This window comes from Podospora pseudocomata, chromosome 5, assembly GCF_035222375.1.
Source record: "Podospora pseudocomata strain CBS 415.72m chromosome 5, whole genome shotgun sequence".
Lineage (NCBI taxonomy): Eukaryota > Fungi > Ascomycota > Sordariomycetes > Sordariales > Podosporaceae > Podospora > Podospora pseudocomata.
This window is the reverse complement of record NC_085889.1, coordinates 4,272,598-4,299,694: the sequence shown is the minus strand read 5'-3', so window position 1 is coordinate 4,299,694 and position 27,097 is coordinate 4,272,598. Positions and strand designations below refer to the sequence as shown.

At 53.7% G+C, this 27,097-nt stretch overlaps 13 protein-coding genes across 13 annotated transcripts; 7 read left to right on the top strand and 6 right to left on the bottom strand.

The window, feature by feature from the left end:
* Positions 1-676: 676 nt before the first annotated feature.
* On the top strand, positions 677-2,734 carry QC762_511310 (uncharacterized protein; the record flags this gene model as incomplete). The annotated part of the gene is made up of 1 exon (XM_062891524.1): positions 677-2,734. The coding sequence occupies one exon, from the start codon at positions 677-679 to the stop codon at positions 2,732-2,734; it is 2,058 nt and encodes a 685-aa protein (XP_062742828.1).
* A 19-nt stretch (positions 2,735-2,753) lies between these two features.
* Positions 2,754-5,069, bottom strand: QC762_511330 (uncharacterized protein). The gene is made up of 2 exons (XM_062891525.1): positions 3,146-5,069; positions 2,754-3,054 (listed from the first exon to the last, which is right to left on the bottom strand). The coding sequence occupies exons 1-2, from the start codon at positions 4,650-4,652 to the stop codon at positions 2,930-2,932; spliced, it is 1,632 nt and encodes a 543-aa protein (XP_062742827.1). The 5' UTR covers positions 4,653-5,069; the 3' UTR covers positions 2,754-2,929.
* QC762_511340 (uncharacterized protein) lies at positions 3,165-6,886 on the top strand. Its single transcript, XM_062891526.1, has 3 exons — positions 3,165-6,175; positions 6,388-6,441; positions 6,545-6,886. The coding sequence occupies exons 1-3, from the start codon at positions 5,869-5,871 to the stop codon at positions 6,796-6,798; spliced, it is 615 nt and encodes a 204-aa protein (XP_062742826.1). The 5' UTR covers positions 3,165-5,868; the 3' UTR covers positions 6,799-6,886.
* Positions 6,887-8,524, bottom strand: QC762_511350 (uncharacterized protein; the record flags this gene model as incomplete). Its single annotated transcript, XM_062891527.1, has 1 exon — positions 6,887-8,524. The coding sequence occupies one exon, from the start codon at positions 8,522-8,524 to the stop codon at positions 6,887-6,889; it is 1,638 nt and encodes a 545-aa protein (XP_062742825.1).
* Positions 8,525-9,558: 1,034 nt separating this feature from the next.
* On the top strand, positions 9,559-11,052 carry QC762_0087830 (uncharacterized protein; the record flags this gene model as incomplete). Its single annotated transcript, XM_062884020.1, has 2 exons — positions 9,559-9,806; positions 9,869-11,052. 2 exons carry the CDS (start codon positions 9,559-9,561, stop codon positions 10,212-10,214), a joined length of 594 nt encoding a protein of 197 aa, XP_062742824.1. The 3' UTR covers positions 10,215-11,052.
* Positions 11,053-11,430: 378 nt separating this feature from the next.
* Positions 11,431-12,933, bottom strand: QC762_511360 (uncharacterized protein; the record flags this gene model as incomplete). The annotated part of the gene is made up of 1 exon (XM_062891528.1): positions 11,431-12,933. The coding sequence occupies one exon, from the start codon at positions 12,931-12,933 to the stop codon at positions 11,431-11,433; it is 1,503 nt and encodes a 500-aa protein (XP_062742823.1).
* Positions 12,934-13,206: 273 nt separating this feature from the next.
* On the bottom strand, positions 13,207-15,025 carry QC762_511365 (uncharacterized protein; the record flags this gene model as incomplete). The annotated part of the gene is made up of 2 exons (XM_062891529.1): positions 13,983-15,025; positions 13,207-13,924 (listed from the first exon to the last, which is right to left on the bottom strand). The coding sequence occupies exons 1-2, from the start codon at positions 14,759-14,761 to the stop codon at positions 13,207-13,209; spliced, it is 1,497 nt and encodes a 498-aa protein (XP_062742822.1). The 5' UTR covers positions 14,762-15,025.
* Positions 15,026-15,495: 470 nt separating this feature from the next.
* QC762_511368 (uncharacterized protein) lies at positions 15,496-16,822 on the top strand. Its single transcript, XM_062891530.1, has 2 exons — positions 15,496-16,344; positions 16,400-16,822. The coding sequence occupies exons 1-2, from the start codon at positions 15,528-15,530 to the stop codon at positions 16,564-16,566; spliced, it is 984 nt and encodes a 327-aa protein (XP_062742821.1). The 5' UTR covers positions 15,496-15,527; the 3' UTR covers positions 16,567-16,822.
* A 95-nt stretch (positions 16,823-16,917) lies between these two features.
* QC762_511370 (uncharacterized protein) lies at positions 16,918-19,059 on the bottom strand (the record flags this gene model as incomplete). The annotated part of the gene is made up of 1 exon (XM_062891531.1): positions 16,918-19,059. The coding sequence occupies one exon, from the start codon at positions 19,057-19,059 to the stop codon at positions 16,918-16,920; it is 2,142 nt and encodes a 713-aa protein (XP_062742820.1).
* Positions 19,060-19,564: 505 nt separating this feature from the next.
* QC762_511380 (uncharacterized protein) lies at positions 19,565-22,003 on the top strand. Its single transcript, XM_062891532.1, has 2 exons — positions 19,565-21,508; positions 21,576-22,003. Exons 1-2 carry the CDS (start codon positions 20,566-20,568, stop codon positions 21,869-21,871), a joined length of 1,239 nt encoding a protein of 412 aa, XP_062742819.1. The 5' UTR covers positions 19,565-20,565; the 3' UTR covers positions 21,872-22,003.
* Positions 22,004-22,804: 801 nt separating this feature from the next.
* QC762_0087760 (uncharacterized protein) lies at positions 22,805-24,273 on the top strand (the record flags this gene model as incomplete). Its single annotated transcript, XM_062884018.1, has 2 exons — positions 22,805-23,653; positions 24,221-24,273. Exons 1-2 carry the CDS (start codon positions 23,428-23,430, stop codon positions 24,271-24,273), a joined length of 279 nt encoding a protein of 92 aa, XP_062742817.1. The 5' UTR covers positions 22,805-23,427.
* On the bottom strand, positions 23,023-23,847 carry JID1 (J domain-containing protein 1; the record flags this gene model as incomplete). Its single annotated transcript, XM_062884019.1, has 1 exon — positions 23,023-23,847. One exon carries the CDS (start codon positions 23,845-23,847, stop codon positions 23,023-23,025), a length of 825 nt encoding a protein of 274 aa, XP_062742818.1.
* Positions 24,274-24,701: 428 nt separating the features above from the next.
* DHH1 (DExD/H-box ATP-dependent RNA helicase dhh1) lies at positions 24,702-26,475 on the top strand (the record flags this gene model as incomplete). The annotated part of the gene is made up of 3 exons (XM_062891533.1): positions 24,702-24,745; positions 24,803-24,863; positions 24,922-26,475. 3 exons carry the CDS (start codon positions 24,702-24,704, stop codon positions 26,473-26,475), a joined length of 1,659 nt encoding a protein of 552 aa, XP_062742816.1.
* Positions 26,476-27,097: the final 622 nt, after the last annotated feature.

Genomic DNA, 27,097 nt, shown 5'->3' with positions numbered 1-27,097 from the left:
TGTTTTTTCTTGTTACACAATCTCACAGCAAAATAAGGCAGTTGGAATTGGATTGGTACCAGTGTTTTTTTTCCTCTTTGCCTTTGATGAGAAGTGTGGACTGTGGTTGCACCGCCAAGACAGGGCTAGTTTCAGAGCCAAGGCGCCGTCGAAGCCGCTGAAAATCCGGGGAAAAGCTTCTGCTCCACAGCGGCGCAGCGCCGCGCTGGCGCGGGCTCCAGGCGGGCTTGTGAAGCTGTCGGTTGGCCAATCACAGGAGGTGTTTTCGAATCGGAACGCTCCCGACGTGCAGCTTGGCTGGACCCTGACGCAACAACTTCTTTCTATCGACGGCAACCATCGGCTGCCCAACTGAATCTTGCTCTGGTATGGCTTCCTATCGTGTTCGTCTGGCGGTGAACAGCGCGGCCGCTGCGTGGTGGGCAGAGATTGGATGACTGCTAGCAGGTGTCCGACCGCCCCCAATGCCGTGTTCGCTTCCGCAGCCGCTTCCGACGCCCGTGTCTTATGTTGTTCCCTGTACAACAAGGCGATCAGATGACCCTTCCATCCTGTTGGGTTTGTGGAGAGAAAACGTGAAGATATCTCTGGACCGGTTTGTATTCTTTTATCTAAACTCCTTCCTGACATTTGCACAAAGCTTACCAAATCTACACACACACAGCCTCCACCATCCATGGCGACACGCATCCCCCGAATAGCCATCACCTCCCTCCTCAACCGTAGCCGGCCCCGACGCGCCCCCCCGATCAACCTCCGACTTCTCCCTCGACCGCTACACACCACCAGCCCACCCCATCACCCAAAACCACCCCCCAAAGCCTCCCACCTCGCCAGCCTCCTCCTAACCACCTCCCTCCTCCTCACCCTCCCTCTCCTATCCAAATCCGAAACCTCCTCCCTCGACCCTTCCCCCTCCCCCTCCCTCCCGCTCTACCACCTCTCCGAAATCCACCAGTCTCACGGCCCCACCTCCCCCGAACCATGGGTAACCCTCAACAACAAAGTCTACAACATCACCTCCTGGCTCCCCGCCCATCCAGGCGGGGACATCATCCTCCGCGCCGCCGGCGGCTCCCTAGAGCCCTACTGGGAAATTTTCACCATCCACAACTCCCCTCACGTCAAAGAGATCCTAGAAGAGTATCTAATCGGGTACATCCACCCCTCCGACCTCGGCCCAGACGGGAAACCACCCGCCACGAGCATCGAAGACCCATTCGTAAACGATCCGGTGCGGGACAAAAGACTTATAACGCACACTTACAAGCCTAGGAACGCGGAGCCGCCTAATCAGGAGCTGGATAAGGGGTTTTACACCGAGAATGGGATGTTTTATGTGCGGCATCATATGTGGGTTCCTGAAGAGGATGGGGGGGAGTTGGTGGTGGAGTTGCCTGATGGGGAGGAGAGGAGGTATACGATTGGGGAGCTGAAAAATAGATTTAAAACGGAGAGGGTTACGGCAACGTTGCAGTGCAGTGGAAACAGGAGGAATGACATGACGCGACACGCAGGGAAAACGAACGGGTTGCAGTGGGGGGTCGGCGCGATAAGTAACGCGGTTTGGGAGGGCGTGAAGCTGAAAGATATCCTAAAAGATGCTGGGCTCGAGTTGGAACAACAAGAGAACGAAAAGGATATGCACGCTTGGTTTGTCGGCAGGGAGGCTTACTCGGCCAGTATACCGCTCCCGAAAGCGACCGACCAACACGGGGACGTGCTGCTTGCGTGGGGGATGAACGGAGAAACACTCCCGAGGGATCACGGGTTCCCACTCAGGGTGGTGGTGCCGGGGAATGTGGCTGCCAGGAGCGTAAAGTGGCTGCGCAGGATTGTCATCTCGGACGAGGAGGCGACGAGTCAGTGGCAGAGGAGGGATTACAAGAGCTTTGGGCCGAACGAAGGGGGCAAGGAGGATTGGGACAAGGCGCCGAGCATACAGGAGATGCCGGTGACGAGCGCGATAACGGGGGTCTGGGTGGGGGAGTGTGTCAAGAAAGTTTCTTGGATGCCGGGGGGAGGTATTGGAAGTGGGGAGAGGGTGAATGGGGGGGGGAGAACGATTGATATGGCGGCTACACCGCAAAAGGTGGGCTTCACCCCCAAACCGACCTCTTCTGACGGCAACACCCCCTGTCCGGAAACAACACCGGACAATGAACCCATTGCCCTCCAGGGATACGCCTACTCTGGCGGGGGCAGAAAAATCACGCGCGTTGATGTCTCCCTCGACGGCGGCGCGACGTGGGACCAGGCCCAGCTCGTGGACGACTGTTCCAACCCAGCCACGCCGTGCTATGGGAACAAGAGCTGGGGGTGGACAAGGTGGAGATACAACGGTACTCTTCCCGTCCTCTCCCTCCCACCCACTGTCCCCTTACCCCCGGCCCTGGCAAAGGTTGGGCAGGACTGCGAGGATGGATTCGGCCGGTCGGTGAGCTTGATGGGACAGTTGCCTAAGAAGCAGTGCACCACGCTTATTGTCAAGGCCACGGACGAGAGTTACAATACCCAGCCGGAGAGCCACAAGGGGATATATAATGTCCGGGGCAACCTGGCGACGGCGTGGCATAGGGTAAAGATTTGTCCCGAGTGCACCAAGGGGAACGGGGGTAAGGGAGGGTTGGTGTGGAATACGGGGGAGACGTATGGGTGTGGGTTCAGGAAGGAGGCGGAAGAGGTTAGGGAGGGGATGAGGGCTGCTTCTGAGAGTACTGGGAATGGCAAGTGACGGTGCTGGCTGGGGACGGTCTGGTAAATATGGCGTTTGGGGATATATCTGAGGTTTCATGGCGCCTCAGACAGGAAAATGCCAATTATTTGGTCCTAATACATTAATTTGATCATGATTTACACCTCGGAGCAAGCCGCTCTATGCAAATAGCCAATCTGTATCTCACCACCATCACAACCCCAAAAAAGCTCTCTACGCTGGGGCCAAGAACCCATCAATATCCACCCTCTGAAGGAAACTCACATGGCCAAACTCAGACCAATACTGCGCCAGCCTATCGTGGCTGATCAGCAACAACTGCGACTCAATAAAGCTATCTGTCGCGCCATCCCAAATAAATTTATGGGGTCTGTCAGCCATCATCCTCGTCCCTCCCGCCACAGGTAGATAGATCGAAGAAGAACTCACCATTGACAAATCCCGTCGAGCCCACATGTCCCTGGCTCTTCACAATCCTCACCCCCTCAAACGGTTCATATTGGCAGATATTGATGAGCCCCCTTTCTCCTAGGTCCGCAACTCGAAAGGTTACTTCCCCTCGGGGAACGTTAGGGTCACCCGTAAGTTTAATCGCCTCCAGCGGACCACGATAGACAGTTTCGTCGTGTTTTCGCTTCTCAAACTCGTCGGCTGACTCTTCCTCACGGGGTTGGATACTCTCGGCATCAAAAGGCGTCTCATCATCTGGTTGCGTGACAAGAAGAAATTCACACCCGTGACCCGAGTAATCCCCTACCCAGATCCCCCTAAACGGCTTTTCTTTTGTCGGGGTGTACAGTTTCGGGTCCAGTGTGGCATAAGTAGCGAGTTCCTGCCCTATCTGCATCCGGATTGAGACGTCGTCGTCTACGGCGTCGTCTACGGCGTCGTCTCCCCGCACGGCAAGGGGCAGGTTCATCATGCTTACGGCTAACGGATCTGCGATGACGGACATATTGTAAACAGCTCGGCCGGGGATGCGCGTGGCAAGCCATGTTTTGATCACAAAGGCCTTGTCGGAGAGATCGGAACGGGAGGAGGGGCGGGTCTCTGGTTTGAAGTGCCGTCCACCGGAGAGCTTGGCGGCTGTTCCGAAGACGCGGTGGCCCGAGGGGATGGCGGGGGGTGGCCAGATGAAGCCGTAGGGAAACTTGGGGGAGGCGCAGAAGGAGATCTCGTCGGAGGAAAGGACGCGGGTGTGGAAGATGGTTGCATACATCGAGTCAGTGTAATTCTGCATTTGACGCTCGGAGAGGAGACGTGAGGGTTTAGGCGGAGCGATTGAAGCTGGGGAGGGTGAGCGAGAAAAGTTGCCTTCCATCGAGGAGGTGCGAGAACGGACAAGGCGGAGGTTGATGGTGTTGAAACGGGCCCAAGCTGGACTGTCCGAGTCGAAGGCAAGAGAGTCGGCAGAGTCGATGGCGTCCAGCTGGATCATGGTCTTGTCCATGTGAAGTTGAACGACAGGGTCAAAGTGGTGAATCGAGACGTTGCGGTTGGCTTCCCAGGGTTGAAAGGTGCGACTTCGGTTTGCGGCGACGAGTTGGTAGCCTTCGATGCAGCCCCTTCGGGGGTCGTAGCGGACGATGATGAGTCTGCCGGTGAGGTTGACATCTGCGAACCATATCTTGTATTTTGGCAGGTACCAGTAGGGATCATGGGCCCGGTAGAGAGCTTTGAAGCTCCGGCATGGTGCTGGAGTCCTGACTTGGATACCAGGGACGTTTTCTTGAATCAGAGCTTGCCAGAGGTGATCGGCGCTGGCACGGGTGTAGAGGGTGCGTGATGTCGCCGAGACAGCGACAAGGTCAAAGGGTGAGAGGTGAGATAAGATGCTGTATACCAGCTCAGGGGGGAGCAGCTCCAGCCTGGAGAGTTCTGCGGCTCCCATCACTACTGCGGCGTCGTGTTCAAGATGGCTCATTTCAGCCGGCATTTCCTCGAGATGTCAAAGATGGGGAAAAGGCGGGGTTCACTCCACCTCTACCATCAAGGTGCTCTTTCCCCTTCTTTATCAAGAAAAAATGGAAGGTGGACTTTTAGCTGAGGTGGCAGGAGACATCGGAGGGAGAGAGCTACCCCGCACCACCAGATGCAGAAGGCAAAGTTGGAGACAAAGCGACAGGGCAGCTAGCATGAGGTTTTGCATCATCGACATGACTCTCATCATTTATCCCCGAGATATCGCATCGCGCGACGACACCCTGGGAACCCCTCCTTCCCCCCACATGTCACACAACCACGAGGTGCAGGGTTCGAGCTGCTGCCCGGGACCGGCGCTCGGGTATCTGATCTGTGATAAAGACGGCCACCATTGCGGAGGGGACACCTGTGCAGATGCCATCACGGTCCAGATAGGGCAGGTGTATATGACACCGGACTGGGTACCGAAGCTAGTGGCGACGGCAGGAGCTGCTCGGTCGGAGCTTCAAGCCCGCCATCCCCGGTCCGGCAGTGAAGCTCGAGTGGGGTCACAGGCGGTACTTCAAGACTGCACCCAAAATGTACGTACAACGAAGTACCTTTCTTATCGCCTTCCTTATCAAGCAGCCCAACGGACAGCACAGCTCCACTGACCTCACCGCAATCCTCACCTCAGCTTCCGGGATGAGAGTGAAACATCAGACATCGACTCAATCACATTTGCTATTTACTTCACCCAATATCATCAAGACATCATCGACGTCCTCCCTCTTTTGTCGATTGGACCAAACACTCCCGATTCTGGTTGCGCCGCAGGTTTCCTGATCTCAGGTATCGCTCTGGACGGCCAGTTGACAGCTAGCTCACCAACCCGGAAGGTGGCAGAAGACGACTCACAATTACCATCCGATGCGCATTGTGTGACTTTCAGTGTCGGACTTCAAAGCAGGCGGCATCTAAAGACGAGAAACCAGCGAATTGTTCTTTTGGGCTACTGGCGACCACCGGGGCCGACCCCTGATACCCAACCGTCAACTGTGCCAACTCACCCATCCCTCAGCAGAACCCGACGACGATAAAAATCCCAAAACGGAACCACTCTCAAATCATCACCGTTACAGTCACCACCTCCACTCAGCATCGCATCTCATGTGCCATTGCCAACTTCGCAGGCCAAGTCCTGTCCGTCATACTCGCCTTCCTACTTTGTCATAGCCACACCTCTACGGATGTACATCCCGGACGCGCGTGAACTATTCCACACGATGGCGTCCTTGATCCCAATCGTCCAGGAGGTCCTGCCCATGATCATGCCGGCATCCATATCTGTGACCAGATCCGCCGATATACTCCCCCCCTCGGAGCACCACACATCAGGTGACCAACAAGCCGATGACCGGACAGATGTATCCCCGAAAACGGTGATACCAGCAGCAGCGCCGACTCCAGCACCAACTCCAGCGCCAGCGGCAGAAGGGCCGCGGGTTATCAGCAGGGACGCCATAGTTGGGCAGGCGGAGAGCATGTGCGCGACAGGTGAGTTTTAAGTTCCGATGTCCCCTACTTGTTCCCGGGCCCCCATGATCAGTGGGTTACCGTGGTTTGCCCACGCATGGAAAGCACCGGTTGGCTGGCTGAGGGTGGGAAGGCCATCCATCCATCCATCCATCCCTTCCCAACACCCACCACCATTTAGCTAGCTGTTGAGCTTGATGAGCATGCTACCAACCAATATCCCGCTTTGCCAGTCCTCATTGTGAGGCCCCGATCATCCTCTTTAATACACCACAACGGAGAGCAAGGTGCGTTTTTCTTCTGTTTCTTTCCTTTCAAACTTGATACATAATCCTTGAAAGTGTTGTACCATGCAATGATCCATGACCCTGATATACCTCACCCTCAAAGAAACAATCATCTACGTGACATCCGGCACGGGTGTCCTCCTCGCCCAGCCAAAAGACGAAGACGAGCAGCACCCCGAACGCCACGTGCTCGGAAAGGGGGACTTTGCGTATATTCCTGCGTGGCTCGAGCACCAGGCTGTTAACCAGTCGGAGGTGGAGGATTTGGTGATGGTGGTGGTGCGGAGCGGGTCGGCGCCTGTGGAGGTTAACTTGAGGAGTTGGGGCGGAGCGGAGGTGAAGGAGGGGAGGTCATGACTTGGGTGTTTTTTTATTTATTTATTTATCGACATATAAATGGAAAATATCTACGCATATATAGAAAATATCTAACCTATTTACGATGTTATTTTCCGTCCTCCTTTTTGTGACCAGAATAACTCTCCACCACCTCAGCAACAAGTTGATAGTCTCTTTTCTGTTCAAAAACCTGCGCGTGGTCTAGCTCGGGGAACCAGATGATTTCTATCCCGTCCCGTGTTTTGTGTATTTTTTTTGCTTGCACGTCAGTTGTTGCTGTTGCTGTTGTTGTTGTTGTTGTTGTTGTTGTTGTCCACCTGTGATCCTTTTCCTTTGTCCAATCCCCCTCTTCACAAGCAAGGTACTTGGCCACCGTCCCGGTATCAACTATCAGATCCCTCCCGCTCAGCACAACCGCCACTTTTCTCCTTTGGGTCGTCGTGGTCGTCAAGTCCTCCCTCCAGAGGATATTCTCCCTCCAGAAAAAATACCGCCCCAACCCCTCCCCTACCCCGAGGTCTGTGCTGGCAAAGTACCACAGCTGCCATTCGTTTGCTTTGGCGGGTTGGCGGCGGGTGAAGTTGTAGGCCACATCGGGGAGGTGGAGCAGGATGGTCACGGGGTCGATTAGCACCAGGCTGGTGACGCGGGGTGAGAGGGTGGTGTCGGATAGGATGTGGGTTGCGAGGACGGAGCCGTAGCTGTGGGTTACGAGGGTGAATTCCTCCCAGCAGGGCGGTAAGTGGGAGAGGATGGAGGATAGTTCTTGGAGGAAGAGGGTTTTGGACAATGGGGGGCATGTTAAGCGGGAGGAAAAGGGGAGGTTTTCCAGGATGAGGATGCCGATTTCCTTGGGGAGGGAGAGGAGGAAGGGTGGGTAGGGGTAGAGGCCTATGCCTATTCCGTGCAGGAAGATTACCGGTTTGTGGGTTGGGGATCGGTGAGGACGGAGGTAGTAAGAGAGGTGGTTTGTCGGGGAGGGGGGGCGGTGGGGGAAGAGGTGGGATAGGACTGGGGGTGGGAAGGAGTGGAATATTTTGGGAGAGACGACAGTTGCTGTGGTTTGGGGAGGGGGGTAATAGGGGCGGTGGTGGGAGAAGTTGTTTCGGTAGAGGGTGAGGTGGGTGAAGGCGTCGATGGCACAGACGAGGAGATACCAGATGATACTTCTGTAGCGGGTTTGGATCGGATCAAAGGTAAGGCGGAGCGCAGTGGTGGAGTTGCCGCGGCCGGGAGGAAATTTACGATTGGAAAGGGTCTCGATGTGGGAGATGTAGCTGTCGATTTCGGGTTCGATTTCAGGGGTGAGAGGGGCGGTTGAGTCGGTGTCGAAGAAGCCCCAGAGGATGAAGTCACGGATGTTGTCGCGTTTTATCTCAGTGAGGGGGGCGTTGAGGAACCAGAGTTGGAGGTAACGGTGCCAGTCGGGGACGTTGGCGGTGCATTGTTGGAAGAGCGCTTGACGTTGAGAGCGGGTAAGTGGTGGGGAGGGGTAGATAGCCTTGCTTTTGAGCAGGCGTTCTTTGTGGGGGAGATAGAGGAAGAGGAGGGAGGATATCTCGAGGATGCAGAGAGTGAGGATGAATAGTTTGAGGGCTATTGCTGTGGGGGAGCCCGATGTTGGTTGAGGCCCGAAAAAGAGTGAGGTGAGAATGAGAAGTGAGAGCTCGATGAAGAGGGCATATTCAAGGAGAAAAATGCAGATGCGGATGAAAATGAGGTTGGTAAGCGAGTGGCTGATCATGATTTGGTTGTGCAATGTTCAACCGCTCCATAACACAAAGTATGGTGTTTATTTTCATGCATAGAAATAATCCATAATGAATTTGTGTTGGTGTGTCTATCGCAGGTGGGCCCAGTTCTGTTGGGCTTGGATGACGTATGCGTGCCTGGCTGTGTGTGATTGGATGAAACAGAAAACGTCCTTTACCTCTATCTCAAGTACCTGATATCATAATGGCACAAAACCAACCGAGACTCGGCGCTGGTGCCTCTAGTATAAACTAACACTTTGTACTGCCACCAGCCGCCGTTTAATTCGCGATAAAAATGTCCACCAGTTGAGGGTGTTGTCCTGCCACCTGTGCGAATCCCCCACTACAGGCCTTGCCTGCCGTCTACCACCCTAAACGTGGTTTATAGGAACAAATTCCGACAGTCCTAAATGTCTTCGGACACGTGGTCTTGGTCTTATAGTCAATTATGATTTGGGGACCGTGGATGCCTAGACAAACATCTTTTTTCCTTGGGAAAGGCTTCAAGTTCAAATCCGAAACAGGTATTTGGTTTCTTTCCCCCCCCCCTTCCCCTTTTTTTTTTTTTTAAGAATTTTACTTTCTCTGCGAGGCGAGCTTATCATCGGTTACCTTAGTTAACCACACATATGGCTTGCCGACCATATCATGAACGCACACGGCCGTCGAAAATCCTCAACCCTCTCAATATCTCTCCTTTTAGGGTTGCAGCATCCTCCCACGAGGCCACAAACAAATCCAACCGAAAACCATGCCATTTAGAAAACCTCGTAGTTTCTTCAAGGCTCCGTCCGTCCTGTCCGCTCACCCGGCTCTCATTCTCTCCTCAATGTTTCGTTGACAGCTTTCTTGCCCTCTTTCTCCGTTGATCTTACAATCCCAAAGATACAGACAAGCCGAAAAGATGCGTCTTCCCTTTTCTGAACACAAGAAGTCGGTGCGAGGCCGCCTCCACCTGCGTCGTCAACTCTAGAACTACCCGCACCCGTACTATGAAGCTGACTATCGTGTGGTGATGGAGCCCATGCCACGGACTCCCGACGAGATTGACGATGCCATCTCTCGTTCAGTACCCCTCTCACCCGCTACTCCCCGCCTCCGGGTGGCAGTCCCGTCCCCGGCCCATCCTGTGCTGATCCCGACATCCACGTCGGTTACCTCGACACTCATGGTCTCAACGCTGACCGCGTCGTCCATCATTCCCTTGACCCCTGACCCCTCGGGTACTGCCGTGGTTGAAAAACCCCATCCGCCTGTTGTGGTATTGTTCAAGTTCTCCGGTTTCAATCTATCCATCCATGCCATGTGCAATCGCTAATAAGGATCCGCTTCAGGCTGCGAAAGAAAAAAGGGATCTGGTACACCGATAAAAACACCGGCCACGCATTTGTCATCTGGGCCATCGTGGGGTTCATGCCAGCCATGATTCTCGGCATTATCTGCATCGACATCTACACGAGGTGTGGTGCGCCGCGAGTTGCCATCCCTGATGGCCAGAAGGAAGCCGAAGCAGCTCCTGCTAGGCAAGAAGAGGCCAAAGAAAAAAATAATGATGAGGACAAAATGGATGATGGTGGTGCGAGCCGGGAGAAGAAGTCATCTTTTACTGATGCCACCGTCATGGCAAAGCCTACGCCACCACCGCCGGTCTCCTTTGGGAACTCTTGGAGCTCCCGGTAGCGTTCGCACTGGGGATGGCTCCTTGTGGACTGATCAGCCGAGGGGAAGGCCGAGGCTTGATGTTGAGACTGGCCAGACAAAGCCACCCATCACCAATCATAACACCGTGAAGAAGGTTACTCTCGACGATATGGATGTCATCACCGCCGCCGGTCCTTCAGTTTTACACCGCCGCCTCCATGGCCGCAGAGGCAACGGCCAGGTCAATCGAGCAATCCACTCCCCCACTCTCTAGCCAACCCTTACTCCAAACTACCCAAGCCTGGGGAGCCCTTGGTTATCACAACCACCATCCCCACCCCTACTTTGTCAAACACTGGTTTTGTCCACACCATCAACACCGCCTTTGACTCGGGTGACACTAGGCCCCTTTCCAAGATCAGCGAGGAAGGCAGCAGTGTCGCGGATGGCAATGCCGAGCCATCCATGATGAGACAGAACCTGAGGTGGTACACTCTCTGATCTGGATGATGACAAGAGTTTCAGCACTAGTCAAGGCTGCCACCAAGGGGCGTGTGTTATGACGAGATGAAAGGACATTGCAATGAATCAAGGTTATGATGGAATGGGTGTCTTGCATTTGCTGGGTTGTCAAAAGCTAGACAAACACAGCGGTATTAACTGGAGCTTTGATGGATACTACAGGCTTCTTCTGGCTACTGTTCAGGGGGCTTGAGGGATGAGAGTTGGGGTATTCCTGCTTGATTTCCGTTTTTATTCCTGGATAATGTAGGCACCTAGAGTGAACGACATTCGTAACTTTAGCTGTTACCCTCGGTCGTGCTTGTTCGGAGAAGCGAGTTCCATTCTCAAGACAGCCGGCGCTGAACAGCTGAGGTTGTGGGGGCGGGGAGGAAGATTAGGGGGAAGTAACGTCGTCTGAGCTCTGTTGACAAGCAGGCGCATATATCATCTTTCACATTCCCATATTGTCACAGTATATACTGTGCCTGGGGATATGTGGGGCCACCGTTCTGGTTGCTTCCTGGTAGTTATATTCTGGGCCTGCATGGCCATGGCAGTTTTATTCCTCTGCCTGTGTAGCACTTTGTCAATTTACACCATACCATAACACATATATCATGCCCAAAGAATCGCCATTCACCTCCTCAAAGATTGACCATACAAGATCGCCCGACGCCATTTTCCCCCAGCTAAACATAAAAATACCTAGGTAAATATATTTGACCGCGCCCATTTCCTCCATAAACTCATCTCACGTTCCTTTTCCCTTACTCAACCACCCCCCCCCCCTTGGTACCCCCTCCCCTATCCTCCGTTCCAAATCCTCCATCCCCGCCAATATCCCCGCAACCCAATCAACCTTCCCCCCTTCCTCCCCCCCATCCATATCCATCTTGCGATACAACCTCAACAACCTCTCCCGATGCCCCCTAACATCCCTCTCCACCAACCCGAGCGCCTCCTCCACTGTCTCCGGCTCCTCCTTCCCCGCCATCTGCTTCGTCAGCGCAAGCAGCAAATCATGCTGCGCATCCAGTTTCGCCTCAACCGCCGGCGGATCAGGCGTCAAAAGCTGCTGTGCTTGTGGCTGCGGCCGGTAAAGGATATTATTCTGCAGACTCTGCAACCCGTCCACAATGTGATGAGATGATTCCATCAGCGTCGAAACCGCATTCGTGATAGTCGAAAGCGTGCTCTTCAACTCTTGGGGGTCAAAGTCATTAGGTTTTGAGGGGGGTGGGGGTTCGGCTTTGGCGTTGGCGAGCTCTGCCTCTAGGATGGAAATCCGATTGCGGAGTTTGACCACCCCTTCGTGTTCGGACGAGTCTGAGAGCGGGACAAGGTCTGCGATTGATGGGGGTCTGCTGGGGATGTGGCTGCCGGCTTTGAGCAGCCAGGAGGATCTCGGCGAGGGTTCTCCGCCTGGAGCGGTGGGTAGTTTGATGCCTATCAGTTGCTGGGATGCCTGTGGCATGTTTGTCGACTCTGGAAGAGGGACTTTGGTCTGGGCTTCGACTGGAATTGGATGGTTGGTGGCTGAAGTCGACGTCATCCTGGCTTGTTTTGAGCTGCGTTCAGGTGGCGGCGAGGCAGACCGCTTGCGTGGGTTAGACCGACTAGTGCTGCCAGCTTGGTAGGCAGATTGGTTGCCAGGCGAAGCTGGTCGGTCGTTCCTTGAGCTCTTGCTCGAGAGCTGGGACTGTGTTGAAATAGGCTGGTCCTTCAGAGGGACCCAAGCTGCATTCAGCCATTGCTTCTGCTGGGACTTGAAAAAGGCAGCAGCGCGTGCTCGAAGGTCTGCTTCCTTGCTAGGCGCAAACTGGAAAAGCGAAGTGTTCCGTCCTCGGTGATCCAAAATGTCGATCCACTCGTCGGCCGACCTTGCTGTTTGGGATGAGGCACTGGTTGGGTATCTGTCCTTGACAGCCTTGCGGGCGGCGACGAAGACTGTTACTATCGACTTCACTGCGTCTGCGTTGGCGCTGAAGCCTTGAGAGATGACATGCCAGAACGAGGGAAGCTCGTAGAACTCGGCGCATTCCACCAACGCGCCAAAGAGAACAGCAACATTGTTCCCATATCTTATCCTGCGAAAAACTATTGGGTCCATGTTTCGGAACAGGTCGTGGTCTATGTCGGTGTAGACGCTTGTCAACCAGGCAGCGCCCCATGACGTGTCGAAAGGCTGGCCGATCTGAATGTCGTGAGAGAAACCATCCAGAATGATGGGCTGAAGTCTTTTAAAGCCGCCCATGCTGTCCAGGTCTTTGTCTCATGCAGCCTGTCCCGGATTTTTCCAGGCGTGATGTGATGGCCAGCAGTAGGTAAGGTAGTTGCCCGCAATGATGACGGAGAGGTGCCCGACCAACCCGTGATTTCTGATTTCACCACAGTGCAGTGCCACACTGTGTGAGTGTGTACCAAGCGCACGGTGTTTCAAACTCGCAGCCAGTGCTTCTCTATTTTTTTTTTTTCTCTTATTGTAAAACTACCTGCACTACCTTACTCTCCATTCCAAATTTCAAACTCAGACACTACGTCGGTATGCTTCCAGGTAGCTGGTCAGCCCTGGAATCGCACTGAAGGCCCTAGTAAGCTCTCCCAGATCCACCGTCGCAGCCAAGTTCAGGTAGAAGCTCCGCCATGCCTTCTTCTCTCTCTCCTGGGAGAGAGCCAGCCAGGGGCTTGCTTGCTGTGCCCAGGTGTTCTCCTGGAAGAGAGCCAGCCAGAGGCTTGCTGGCCGTGCCCAGTTGTCTTCTCCCACCTGGTAATTGCACACAACAACGTCTCGCCACTCTGCCCCAGCAGCCGTGTACCTGGTTGAACGATCAAGCTTGGTCTCGAGAAGCTTGATATCGGTCCGAAAATGGGCGAGCTTTGTAATGTCCAGACCAGCGTAGTACTGGCTGAAGTCAACTGCTTCCTTCTCGCTCATGCTCCTCCTCAGCCCTCTCGACTGCCGTCCCGACCGCCACAAATGCTTACCCGGCATTAGTCGCCTGGCGATCGCTCCGAGGAGACGATCGCAGGACGAGATGCCAAAGACGCAGAAATGATTGATGTTGCGCATACCATTCAAGCAGATCTCGGGGGCGCCGCCTTCCATTCTCGCCAAGCTTGTGTTGATGGTCTCACGGATGGCCAGAAGGTGCTTGGCCGAGGTGTAGATGGCGGGTCGCAGGTCCATCAAAGTGGCCCAGAGGTAGACGCTCCGAAACGGTGCTTCGCTAACGTGCGACAATTTTCTGAAAGAGTCAGTAAGATGCGATGTGTGCCACAGGCCCGGCAAGACGATGTGCTTACTTTGTCCATGTCATCAACAAATCACCCAGCGATCCAACTGCTCCAACGATGTCCTGAGGACCATCTGGTCCATCCAACTTGTTTCTCAATTCCAGGCATGCGGCCATGATTGGTTCGTGCAAACATGGGCTGTGTTCAATCGAATATCCCGAGGTGTCACGAACCAGGAACGCATGGTAGTCATGCGATCCCGCAATGAATTTGTTCAACTGCGGTCCAGGGCCGCACGTAGACTCAAGGACGTGGTTCAAGGCACCCAAGATTACACCATGAACCCTGCTGTGCACGGCCGGGTGGTGCCTAATTTGTAACATGGCCTGCCTGCAATCCAGAAGTTGTGAAGATATACCTCTCGCCTTGTCCCCGTAGAAAGGGTACGACAGCAGCTGCGTCCGAGCCTCCTCCTCCTCCTCCTCGGACTCAGATGCCGAAGCGTCCTCCCCATGTGCCTCTGAGGAGGCTTCGATGGTGTCGCCCGTCACTGTCTCGGAGAGAAACCGAGCATCATCAGCCTCTTCTGCGTCAGGGACTGTCGATATCTCTTCGGTATCAGAGCCGGTGCCAGGGCCGGCAGTGATGTGAGAGCCGTTGAAAGGGCCTTGGGCAGGTAGGTTGGTGGGTGTAGGTACCGTCGTGGTTGCCGGTGCCAGACCGGTGCCAGCACCAGAGTTGAAGCCCAGGTCGGAGGGGGCTTCAACCATGGAATAGCTATCATCGCTGTCAGCATCAATGTCTGACCAGTCGTCGCCGATAGAAGGTGTTGTGGTAGTGCTTCTCATGTCGACGAACAAACAAAGGGCGAGAGCAAAATACCAACTTGTGGGAGGAAGAGAAAGCAAAGAAAACCAGGAGCAATCCGCTGGTAAAGGGGTTTTAATAGTAATTTGATTTGAGTCAAAGAAAAAAAAACCACAAGATACGCTTCAACAGTGGCCCTGCTCACTGCACCAAACCCAAAAGCTAATATCAGAGTTTTCGAAGGGGAGAGTTTGCACACAGCCTTTGGGTGGCAGCAGTCGAGGTGGATATAAACTGGTCATCGACTATGTTTCCATGCCTTCTCCCTCAACAAAATTCGGAGGAGGGGACCTTCGGCTTAGCTTGAAGCTATCCCGGCTCATCTGATTTAACTAGTTTATAAGCCTTCCAGTACCTGTTCCAGCCCGGTGTTTTTAGTATAAATACCTACCCAGTACTCATCAGTGTCGGACCAGAACCCTCACCCACCCAGGTGCCCTAGATAGCCGGGTTAGCCGGGGACCCCCTAAGCTAGGTTCGGGAAGCACCCTCACCACCAAAAACCCAGGTATCACCACTTTTTTAGTGCTTGAAAAAGCCTCAAAAGAAAACCCTAGGGCTTGGCTTGAGCAAAAGTACAGTCGGCTTGGCTTAGGGTTAGGGTAGCTCCAAGTTGGGGGCTCAGCAGGCGGGGCATTGGTCTTCCCGATTCGTCAGCCTGAACTTTGAGGTTAAATATCCAACGTCGTCTGGCGGGTTTGCTGCCTGGTGGGTAGACAATTCCTCCCTGCATCTCCAAACGTCGGGATGACCTCCAACACCACCACTTTCCCCCAGTTCCAGCAGTTTCCTGCCGAGATACGCTGCCAAATCTGGAGGTACTGTTTTCGACAGCGCACTATATCGATTGGCTACAGGAGGGACCATTGGTGGACATATGTCAACCTGTGGCCTCTCCGCGATATCACCCAACCCATCACCACAGTGTGCTACGACGCCTTGCATGAAGCCGTTTTCCATCGAAAACCCGTCGAGCCCGCCCTCAGCCACGCTTTCAACCCCATTCAGTGGCTCGATCACAGCACCGATACCCTCTACATCCAGCCACCTGATTCCTACGAAGACAACGCCTTAGCTTTAGATGCCAAAGCTTTACTCGAATGGCTCTTCTCCTCGGGCATCACTATAAGTTTCCATCACCGCCTCCTCTCCGACTGGAAAATATGGGAGGACTGCCCTGACGACCGCACGCCCCATGAGCTTTGGAGACAGCTCAAAGAGGCCGCCCAGACCCGATGCTTGCAGGTGGTCGTCATGGAGAGTGACTTGCACCTGACCCGGGATGAGACCCTGTCGACTGGGCTCTGGGGGCCTTTCGCCGAGCCAGGGGATATTGCCTATTCCCGCCCGGATAAGTTCCTGGGCACCTCCCAGCTGCAGCGTGGTCACGCGATATGGCGAGCACTATCTCTCAGCTTTGCCAACCGGTCGGATGATGGCATGGAAGTTGGGTGTCTGGTGGTTGACTCTGTGAATGAGTGGCGTGAGAGGGTTTCGTCAATGGCACAAACCAGTTCAACATGGTTTGATCAGGAAACGAGGAGGGCTTTGGCAAGCCAAGCCGGTTCGTCAAGCCAGGATTCTGCTATGAATGGGTTGTTGACTTATACACTGGCTAGGTAACGGATCTGTTGGCGTTGTGCATCTGCCTCCTGCCACGCCTCCACCCGTCATGTTTCAACAAAGAAGGGAGAACTGGATCAGGCTTTGTGATGATGTGAACCCGGAGGCGCTGGTACCGGTGGTGAAGTTGCAATGGAGGTTACATGGTCAAACCAGGGTCTGAAAACCCAAAGGATGGCACAAACACCCTCAACTGCCCTACATTTTGCCACTCTTGCCCGATATGGTGTGGGCCTACAGCGAAGTACAGGTGGATGACACAAATGATGAGGTTACAGAATCCTTCCTGGCAAAATAAGATAATCCAGGAGGACAGCCCAGCGACAGAAGATGGTCGGTCCGTCCATGACGAGAACAGTGGGTGTAACAGAACAGATAGATATTCCACAGAAATTGATAACATCAACGCCAAAGTGTGAGCCCCCGTCATAGCATACAAATGAGACAATGTTACGTGATTAGACCCTGACCACCAACAACCAATAAATGTAGGAGAAATACAATACCCAAGAAGTCACACAGCCCCAACGGCTTCAACCTCTTCGCCTTCAGCCTCATTCGTGAACCCCATCCGACCGTCATACCTCCTCTTTTTCGTCCCCTTTTCCATACCAGCCGACGGCACAACTTCCTCATCTTCACTCTCCTCCCCACGAGCCAAAGCCAGCACCCGTCCCAACTCCCCGACAATTCTCTTCCCCCTTTTCTTCTCAGCCTCATACTTTTGAGCAATAACCGCATTCTCCACCTTGAGCGCATCATTCTCCCCACCTACCCTCGCCACCTCATCCTTCAACCTCCCCACCAACTCCCCCGTCTCTCTCAACTCCCCCCTAACCCGTTCAATCTCAGCCCGCCATCCCAAAATAGCCTCCTCCCTCCCGTTTAATTCCTCCTCATACCTCGTCTTCACCTCCGCCAACTGGTCTTTATACCCCCGCTCCAGCGCCGTGATGTGAAGCTGCTGCTCAATACTCTCCTGTTCCAACCTCTCCTCCAGATCGCTGATGAGGGTTTCCAGCTTGGAAATGCCATTGGTGTATTTATCCACCGCCTCCCTCAACTCCTCCACCTTGGCCTCCAACTCTTTTTTGTCGTTTTGCTCCTTCGCCAACCTCTCCTGTAAGTGATCGGTGAAGTCAACCCTGGCACTCAACTCCCCCTTTAACCCCCTTTCCCGCTCCCTCAACTCCTCAATCACTTCCCCCGCGTCTTTACTCCTCTTGTCCAGCTCCTGCAGTTTTTGCACCATCATCTTGAGAACTTGTCCCCCCGAACCAGACAAGGGGAGGGTTAGTTCCCCGGGGGATAAGTACTCCAGTTCTAGGCGGCAAGAGCGCAAGGTGGAGGATATGCCGGTTATTATATCCAGCGCGTCTGGGTTTGGAGTGCTAGAGGGGGCAAACCCGAGGGAGGAGAGGGATTTGTTCAGGGTTGTCAACGCGTGGGTCTTGTCGGATAGGGACGTGAGGGTTTGGGAGAGGGAGGATAATATGTCCGAGGGGGCGGTGCCGGTTGGGAGGGAGAGGTGCGAGGTTAACTGGTTTTTGAAGATGTCGAGGTCGCGTTGGAGGGTTGATAGTTTGGTTTGGAGATGGGGGATGGCGGGGTCGGGGAGGGAGGTTTGGATTGCTATTGAGGTGGCTGTTGTTGTTGTTGTTGTGGTGCGGGGCTTGGACGAGCAGGGGGTTAAGGGGTCGTCGGTGGTGTTGAATTGTCGAGCTGGGCTGGTTGATGGCGGGGTGGGAAATGACGACCGGAAGGAGGCAGAGGTGTGGTGGACTGTGGCGTTTGGCTTTCGGGTGGGCGTGCTGCATGCTAGTTCGGCCATGGTGGAATCGCCAAATATCTCCTCGTCTGTGTCGTTGTCTGGGAGGTCGTCGTCCATGCCCAGATCCATAGAGTAGGCATCCTTTGAGAAGGGATCACGAGCGGCGTCTGTCCAGTCTTGCTGTGGGGGGCTGCTGCTTGCTGCTGTTGACGGCCTAGAGGGTGATGATGTTGCCCCTGACATCTGGCTCAACTGCCTCCTTAACCGTGATACTTTCCTTTCCAGCTCCCATACCCGGTCTGTGTCCACCATCACCGTCTCCTCCTGTAATCTCATGATCGCCTCGTCCTTTTCCTCTAATTCCTGCCTCAGACGGTTCATCTCCTCTTTTGTCTGCTTTGCCTTGGTCTTTCGTTCGGCGAAAATGGTGTTCATCTCCTCGCTGAGCCCATTCCGTCTGATGCGGCGTTTAACCCGGCCATCGAGAACTTGGCGGAGGGGAAGGAAGGTGATTTCTTCGCTTTCATAACTGGTATTTGCGGTTGAGTAGACTGGTGCTGAAGAGTGTCGGCGCTTAGGGGTGCCTGTGGCCAGACGAGTCCGGGATATCATGGGTGTCAGGCCCGTCCAAGACGTCGACACCCCATCCTCTACTTGTGTTGCTCCATTCCCAATAACCGGTCCCGGATCCGAAAATCTCACGTGTTTTCTTGTTGTCTTCCTCCTCGGCGTCGTTGCAACTGCCGAATCTGATGTTTTTGGTGGGGCTGTTCGTGATGAAGATTGCCCCTTTGTTGAAGTTTTTGACGAAGCCTGAAACCGAACACTCGCCGCCGTCCTCCTCGGCGTGCGCCGAAGCGCAATGGGAACATCTGAATCCGCCATTGTTCATCAACCAAGAAGAAGAATAGTCTTCCGAAATGTCCAGTCACACACAAGCATCAGTGGATATCAAACTCAAAGAAAAAGCAATCCTCGGATTTTGTACCCAACAAAAAGCCCAACCCTGGTCGCCACTGCGGTTGCCCCCACAGCTGCAGCCTGCACGCAATCAGGCATGTTTATTTACTTTCCCTTTTCGGGGTAAAAGTGGGCCCAGGGGAACGCGACCGCGACCCAATCAAGCAGAATTTGCTGGGAACCCTCCCTGCAATTTTTAACTGATTGAGTCACCATCGCGACTTGTTGCATTCTTGCACGCGTCGTGCCACGTGGTGAGGTGTCAAGCGATGGTATTTGACGTGAGTGACGTAGGGAATGTTGGAATGTCGACCGAAAACTGCATTTTGGGTGACAACGCATAGGGCATGGATGCAGGGGAAATGTTGATTGGATCTTGAGATGAACAGAATGGTATTTTCAAACCAATCAGGTGTTTGTCATGTTGACCAATACAGTCTACAATCCAGTGCAGAGGCATTTTAGCAATATCTTGTTTGTGATGTTGCTCCTCATCTTTGCGGCTACAACAATGCACAGTTATAGCTTCAAAGGACGTTACACAAGGCCTTACCAATATTCTGTCTGTAAATTATACTAGTATTCTTTCTTTAAATTCCTGTGTTAAGGTGACGAGATCTTGTATAGTTGTATGAACACAGTTTGGTGCTTACATCAATCAGCTAGGTGGGCAAGAACATCCTGTGTCTCGTAATGGCAAATGATGTGTCCAGCTCACTCAACGACTCCATCCTAACTTTTGAACCTTGGTACTCTTGCATACCCACTCAGTCTGGTAGTTGCTTTCTTTGTGGTCCAATGTGGCCAATGGGCCCAAATAGTTGAGTGATGCGGACTTAAGTAGGCATAATACCACACTGCAAGTTCTAAGTTCCAGTGCAAATTAAATATCAACAGGCTTCCTAATTCAACAACACACAAAAGCAGTCTTTTCGATGCTGCATTAAAACCCTACGGTGGGCTATCGCTCTCGGTCTTTGCCGCGGGGCTTTGCCATTCATTGTCATGCTCGTTATCAGGCTTCCGTGGAAGTCGAGAGAGCAACCATCCCAAGCAGCGGAAGCACAGGAGGGTCATTGTACTATCAAGCTTTCAAAGACTTTCGATGAACAATGGTGATACGATCTACACACCGGCAGCTTCTAGACAATATGAGGATCTGTTAGAGATAGCTCAACATTGCCCTGGCCTCCATAACCACCAGAGGATACACTGCCAAATATCTGAGCTTCTTTCTGCCTTTCTTATCGGGCCTTTATCGCTCCTTATCACCTGCTCGCCGCCCTCGTGACCCATCGTTCCTTCCCTGACAGTCCAGGACAGTGAGGTCAGTAAGGAGGTTGTTTTTATTCTCCCAAATTTCTTCCCCCCAAGAGTTTCGGTTTCTCTCCCTCGCCGAAATCTCTCCCACAGCATCAGACGACCGCCACCATGCCTCCCAAAAAGAAGGCCTTGATCAAAAAGGCCACCCCCAAGGGTCGCCTCAAGGCCAGCAGCACCGAAAGCACCAAAGGCAAGGCCACCGCGACCACCTCGACCAAGAAAACCCATGCCGCCTCCAAGGCCTCCAAGGACAACGACGACGGCCTGGTCAAATTCCCCCACTTCAAGCGTTTCCCCCTCGAGATCCAGCAAGAGATCTTCACCCAAGCCCTCCGCAAACCCAGCATCCACTTCATGAACGTCGAGAAAGCCGTCATCCCGGGCTACACCAACGACAAAGGCAACTGGGTCGACCCCACCTGGCATCTGGCTTACTACCCCAAACCCAAAAGCACCGACGGCTCGGGCTATCGTATCAACAAGGACATGGGCTCCGTCAGCCGCGCAGCCCAGCAGGCTGTTGTTCTCGCCACAAAAAACCCGGGCAACCTCCCCTTCTCTCGCGCCTGGGGACCCATGGACACAAACCACGACCTTGTCGTGCTCGACTTCCTCGCCGGCGCGACGTCAAACCCCAAGTCTGACTTTCGCTACTTTCATGTTAATAACCAGTTTTTCGTGCCTTACTTTGATCCTGAGCTGTCTTTTCCCGCGGGGAGATCCAGGCTTAGGGATGAGGGGGAGAAGAACAAGAAGTCTGTTTTTAGGACGGAGACTCCGGGTGGGATGGCTGATTTGAAGAAGGTGGGTGTTGTGTATAAGCAGAGTTCTGAGCGCACTTGCGCGAAGCAAAACACTGTTTTTCAGTGCTGCATCCATGTTGACGGGAGCATCGTGCCTCATGGGGACTGGACCATGTGTCCGGATGAGGTGGCGGGGTTTATCGACTCGATGCCGGGGTTGGAAGTTTTGTACTTTGTCGTGCAGGTTCCGAAGGGAAGCAGAGAGAATAGGGAGCGGTTGGAGATTTATAGGAGGTGGTTTTCTACAAGTGAGTCTTGGCCTCCCGTCTCATCACAATTTTATCACGATCTGCTACTAACCTGACCCTTGACAAGCTTACCATGAACAGCGCCGCATCAAGGGCCAACCTGAAGACTGGCTCACCCTGTTCCACGACGCCGACAAGACCTACATCGATGTTGACCGCTTCCTCATGCTTCCTAGCGATGAGGCCCGGCGTATGGACCTTGATGTTGTCAGGGAGGTCAGGGAGCTGATCAAGGAGGTTCATAGGCAGCTGACGCAGGACAAGGACGCGACTCCGATGGATCTCCGGAGGATCTTTCGGACTCCGCTGGGGAAGAGGCAGGCAATGGCTTACAAGATCTTGCTGCCGGTCAGTGGCATCTAGATTAGATATCGGTCTCTAGGTTATCGGAATTTGGGGTTTGACCTGGGCTGGAAAGGGGCATCAAAAGGTTTCTTTTGTAGTTAGAGGCCATATTCTTGGTTGGTAGAGTGGAATAAACACGGTGATTTCGAGACTTGGTGTTCGGTACCTACTATGCGTGTTGTGAAGAAGTGTTGGCATGCCAACCCCTGAAGTTTTACCCATTGCAGAGGCAGGGGATGTTGGTGCCTTTCGCCAACATCTTGTTCCCATCGATGGAAGCCTGTCAACACAATTGAAGCATCTGCGCTTGATGTATGTTGTCAAAGTTCGTCATCCATCTCCATTGCCTGACCTTGGCTTTATATCATCTGGTCTAATAGCCTCCTCGTGAGGCTCTGCTGGCCAATGAATTCTATTTTCAGGTAGGAAGGTCATATCAGACACATTAAAACCGAGTCTCTGTTTTTAACAGTCATGCAAGCTCCGTGAACCATACTTAACATGAGGATGAAAGATGCCCTTTCCCATGACGAAATAGATATAGGATCTCGGACTATGGCCACCATTGTGTGAGGAGAGGTATTACTCCAGTGGAATTAAGCTCCATCACCTTCTCATCTTCTTCAACTCGGTTCCCAGGTCTTCCGCAGCCTCGTCCCAGCCACCATTTCTCACAGATAATGGCTCGGGGACAAGAGGAAAGAACAAGACACCGATGGATGAGGGATATGGCCCGTGCACATAGACAATGCCCTAAGCAGCCTCAACGCCCGAGACGCACAACACAGTGATAGACCGAACTCTGATAAAGTCTTCAGATATTCTATTATCCGGTTCTCCATGTGATCGTGCCCCGATAAGCCTTCGATGGCTCCTGTTTGACCCCGCCACGTGCAAGCGACTCGTTGAACCTACTTTGGAAGTGGGCAGATGCCGTCCTTCTCGAGTTGCCACAGAGAATCTGGGGTTTTCTCTTCTTCTTTTCTTTCGCCAGCGGCAACGAAACAACCACTACGACAAGAGGGCCGGTCGCTCCAATACAATCAGTGTCTCTCTGGCTTGAATCAAGCAACAGGCACCATCAGAAAACAGTACAGGTCTGTATACAGTCTATGATGACCGACTATGCGACTCGCTGACAGAAATCACCGAATACAACCCGACCGACTTCATGGCGCCTCGGCCTCACCACCTCCACCGTCTGAGGCTCCGTGTCCTGGTAAATCATATTCCGACTTTCCAAGCTCTCGTGACAACAAGAATGTCTCGACCCTACCCTCGCGGCTCATGGCCGCTTTCGCTCTCTCGCGCGACATCATATCTCTGGTGATGACGGCCTGTTGCTGGGCTTGCAGGTTCAAGATGCTTGCCGACTTCTTCTCGGCATATGCCACCTGGGTCCAGACACCAACAACAGCACAGCATGCCAAGATGGTGGCGAAGCCAAAGTTGGACATGAAGACCGGCTCTTGCTTCTTGCCATCCCTCTCCTGGTACCATTGCTCCCAGTCTTCCCAAGTGGCGTTCTGGCTGGCGTTCCCAGGCTCCTTCCTCCATGACCTCCCTGCCGCCCGATGTTCAACATGTGGGTCGGTGTGATTTCCCCAGCCAATTCGGTGGAGGTCGTAGAGTCGACGCTTCTGAGGATTGCTGAGGATGTCATTGGCCGCAATGACGAGGCGATATCTCTCGAGCTTCATCACATGGGGGATGCCATCGTGGGCCGAGTGATGGTGGAGATCGGGATGATAGAGTTTGACCAACTGGTTGAACCGTGCTTTGGTGTATACATCGTCTTTGGTAAGTCCAAAGACCTCATACGGAGTGGGGCTTGCAGAAGTAGGCCATTTCGGTGGCTTGTCCTGAACCGAGGCGTATGAGCGCTTCTGGAGATGGCAGCGCGGTAGCTGACACGATGACGTTATCGAAGCTGATGGCAGCACAAAAGTGGTCAAGGGAAATGGTGTAACGGTATGTCTTTTGAGCAGCATCATGGTGAAGTTGACAGGATCATGTTTTCAGGGCTTGAAGGAAGGAAAAGGACCATGGCGCCGGCAACACAAGAACAACTCGTGCTCGCGTCAGTGGCGGATACCAGTGTCTGGTTGAAGTGCAAAAGGGAAGATGCGGGACCTGGGACGATAGAGGGGACGGGACCATCGGCGTCTTGGCCTTTTTACAGTGTGGATCAACCCCACAGCCGGTTATCTTATCGCTGCCAAAGCACCGCCCCTGTTCTAGGAGAAAGCACCGTTGTTGGGCACGTGACGAGGAAACCATCATCGTCCCGAACTTTTCGAGTGGTTGCTGCAGAGAATTGTTCAGCCCTGCCTGCCTCATCTTTCTGCCCCGCATCGACGACTCCAGATCACTCTCCCGGCTCTACACCGACTTCTCGAGCAACACACGAACCACTTTGAGCCCCCAACAATCTATTCATTGTCCCCCACCACCCACATCCCATTTGCAGAGAACCGCACTATTTTCTCTGTCCCGACTTCCCACTCCCCGAACCACCGAAGCAAGCCTCACCAGATCACCACACCACCAGACCACCAGACGAGCAGCTAGCTCCACAGCTTCCACGACATATCGGTCGACCAAATCAAACCCACAACTCGATTCCCAACATATGCCGCGACGGGTATAGCACTTCACAACCCACAACCCACCGACCGCACGACATCCACCTCGATTCGCAATCTGGAAGAGCCAGTCTTGCGCCTCTGACACGACCACGACCGACCACAAAACCTCACTTGAACAAGACGGACGGGATACCTCCGCGCCACCGAATCCGACCGACTTACCTCTCTTTTCCCAAGATTTCCCTCCTTTTGCTGCCAAAATGACCGACAGTCTCGCGGACAAGCTCCAGGCGACAAGCTTGAAGTATGTGGCGGACATCTTGCTCTCGACCCCCATGAACCGTGGTGGCTAACAGATCAGTGATGACGAGTGGAAGAAGAACTTGAACATTCCCACGAAAGACAACAGACAACAGACCGAGGTTTGTCCCCCTCATGCTTGTTCCTGACCAGATTTGCTAACACACTTTTGTTGCGCAGGATGTCACCAACACCAAGGGCATGGAGTTTGAGGACTTCGGACTCAAGCGATCCTTACTGATGGGCATTTTCGAAGCTGGTTTCGAGAAGCCCTCGCCCATCCAAGAAGAAAGCATTCCAGTTGCGCTCACCGGGCGTGATATTCTTGCGCGCGCCAAGAACGGAACCGGCAAAACAGCTGCCTTCGTCATCCCCGCTCTCCAAAAGATCAACCCCAAAATCAACAAGATCCAGTGTCTTATCCTAGTCCCGACCAGAGAACTCGCCATGCAGACATCCCAGGTTTGCAAGACGCTTGGAAAGCACCTCGGCGTCAACGTCATGGTTACCACTGGTGGCACAGGCCTCCGCGATGACATTGTCCGTCTCCAGGACCCCGTCCATATTGTGGTCGGCACCCCGGGCAGAATCCTCGATTTGGCTGGAAAGCAGGTGGCGGATTTGAGTGAATGCCCCATGTTCATCATGGACGAAGCTGACAAGCTTCTCTCGGCCGAGTTCACCCCCGTCATCGAACAACTTCTCCAGTTCCACCCCAAGGATCGCCAGGTCATGCTGTTCTCAGCCACCTTCCCTATTTCGGTCAAGGATTTCTCTGATAAGAACATGAAAGAACCTTACGAGATCAACCTCATGGACGAGCTCACTCTGCGCGGTATCACCCAGTACTACGCCTACGTCGAGGAGAAGCAAAAAGTGCACTGCCTGAACACCCTCTTTTCAAAGCTGCAGATCAACCAGTCCATTATTTTCTGCAACTCGACCAACCGTGTCGAGCTTTTGGCCAAGAAGATCACCGAGTTGGGCTACTCGTGTTTCTACAGTCACGCCAAGATGCAACAGCACGCTCGCAACCGTGTCTTCCACGACTTTAGGAACGGTGTTTGCCGCAACCTCGTCTGCTCGGATCTTCTCACGCGTGGTATCGACATTCAGGCTGTCAATGTGGTGATCAACTTTGACTTCCCAAAGAATGCCGAGACATATCTTCATCGTATCGGTCGCTCGGGCCGTTACGGCCATCTTGGTTTGGCCATCAACCTGATCAACTGGGATGACAGGTTCAACCTCTACAACATTGAACGTGACTTGGGCACTGAAATCCAGCCCATTCCTGCCACCATTGACAAGAGTCTCTACGTCTACGAGAATCCCGAGTCGATTCCTAGGCCCATTTCCAACTTCAGGTCTGCTGGTAACCAGCAGCAGGGTCAACAGCAGCCAATGAACCCACCAACTCACCAGGCTCAACCCGCTGGTCCCCGCCCGGGAGGTGCTTCGGGAAACTGGCAGGGACGGTCTCCCCAGCAGATTGAAGGCAATCAGGCGGCAAACAGCTTCCAGCAGTTCCCGGACCAAGGCGGCCGGGCAACCAACACTGGTTTTGCGCCCCGCGGAGGGTACCAGTCCCGTGGAAACCCCGGCGGTCACCGGGGCAATGGCCGAGGCCGCGGTGGGTTCCAGCAAACCCAGCCTTCCCGCTATCCGACCCGCGGTGGTCGTGGTGGTCAGGGGCAAACCCCTATTCAGCAGCCCCCTTCTGGGCCCAACTAGGGTGCTGAAACTCTTTCCTTTACGTGACGCAGGTGGGACACCATGAGCATGGCGTTACGTGTTTCTTCTGTTTATTTTCCTTTTGGTATTGTACATATTCTCTCCGCCTCTGGTCCGTCAACTCCCAACGGCCCCGGCGGCTTCAACCGTCGACCCTACCTTTCGCGACTGATTTCTTCGAGGACACCTGCATCTGCACCAGCACTCTCACACACAGCAACAGCCCCTAGGCTACCAAGCATTTTTTATTGCGCCTCATCACACGATCTCGAGCAAGATCGGCTGTATCATACATCACAACAACTAATTTCTCTTCTTGCCCTCGGGCTTAATCTCGAACATCTTTCGTCGTCATCGCGTTACAGTCAGCTTCTTCCTCGACGACTGGAAATTCGCAGCGAGCGTCAGGGTTAGCACGCGGGTGGTTTGAAGTCTTGTAACATTGTATTGCGATGTACTCGTTCATTTTTTGGCTGTTTTTCCCGCTCAGGTCCTCGCGTTATTCGGTCTTTTCATCACGTTTGCAGAGGCCCAGCCCCTGTTTTCGACTGGGACACAATTTCTTCTTCAAGGATAGGACGAGTTGGGCCAAGATGCCCCTGGGAAATGCAATTTTTCCTTC

What these genes read in the sequence shown, in the direction of transcription:
- QC762_511330 (XM_062891525.1), bottom strand. Translation starts at nt 4,652, where the DNA reads ATGCCGGCTGAAATGAGCCATCTTGAACACGACGCCGCAGTAGTGATG. An exon ending in CTCGACGGGATTTGTCAATG is followed by an intron (nt 3,055 to 3,145) that starts GTGAGTTCTTCT and finishes ATGGCGCGACAG; the next exon opens with ATAGCTTTATTGAGTCGCAG.
- QC762_511340 (XM_062891526.1), top strand. Translation starts at nt 5,869, where the DNA reads ATGTACATCCCGGACGCGCGTGAACTATTCCACACGATGGCGTCCTTG. An exon ending in GGAGAGCATGTGCGCGACAG is followed by an intron (nt 6,176 to 6,387) that starts GTGAGTTTTAAG and finishes CCGCTTTGCCAG; the next exon opens with TCCTCATTGTGAGGCCCCGA. An exon ending in ACACCACAACGGAGAGCAAG is followed by an intron (nt 6,442 to 6,544) that starts GTGCGTTTTTCT and finishes TCACCCTCAAAG; the next exon opens with AAACAATCATCTACGTGACA.
- QC762_511368 (XM_062891530.1), top strand. Translation starts at nt 15,528, where the DNA reads ATGACCTCCAACACCACCACTTTCCCCCAGTTCCAGCAGTTTCCTGCC. An exon ending in GGCTTTGGCAAGCCAAGCCG is followed by an intron (nt 16,345 to 16,399) that starts GTTCGTCAAGCC and finishes TACACTGGCTAG; the next exon opens with GTAACGGATCTGTTGGCGTT.
- QC762_511380 (XM_062891532.1), top strand. Translation starts at nt 20,566, where the DNA reads ATGCCTCCCAAAAAGAAGGCCTTGATCAAAAAGGCCACCCCCAAGGGT. An exon ending in TAGGAGGTGGTTTTCTACAA is followed by an intron (nt 21,509 to 21,575) that starts GTGAGTCTTGGC and finishes ACCCTTGACAAG; the next exon opens with CTTACCATGAACAGCGCCGC.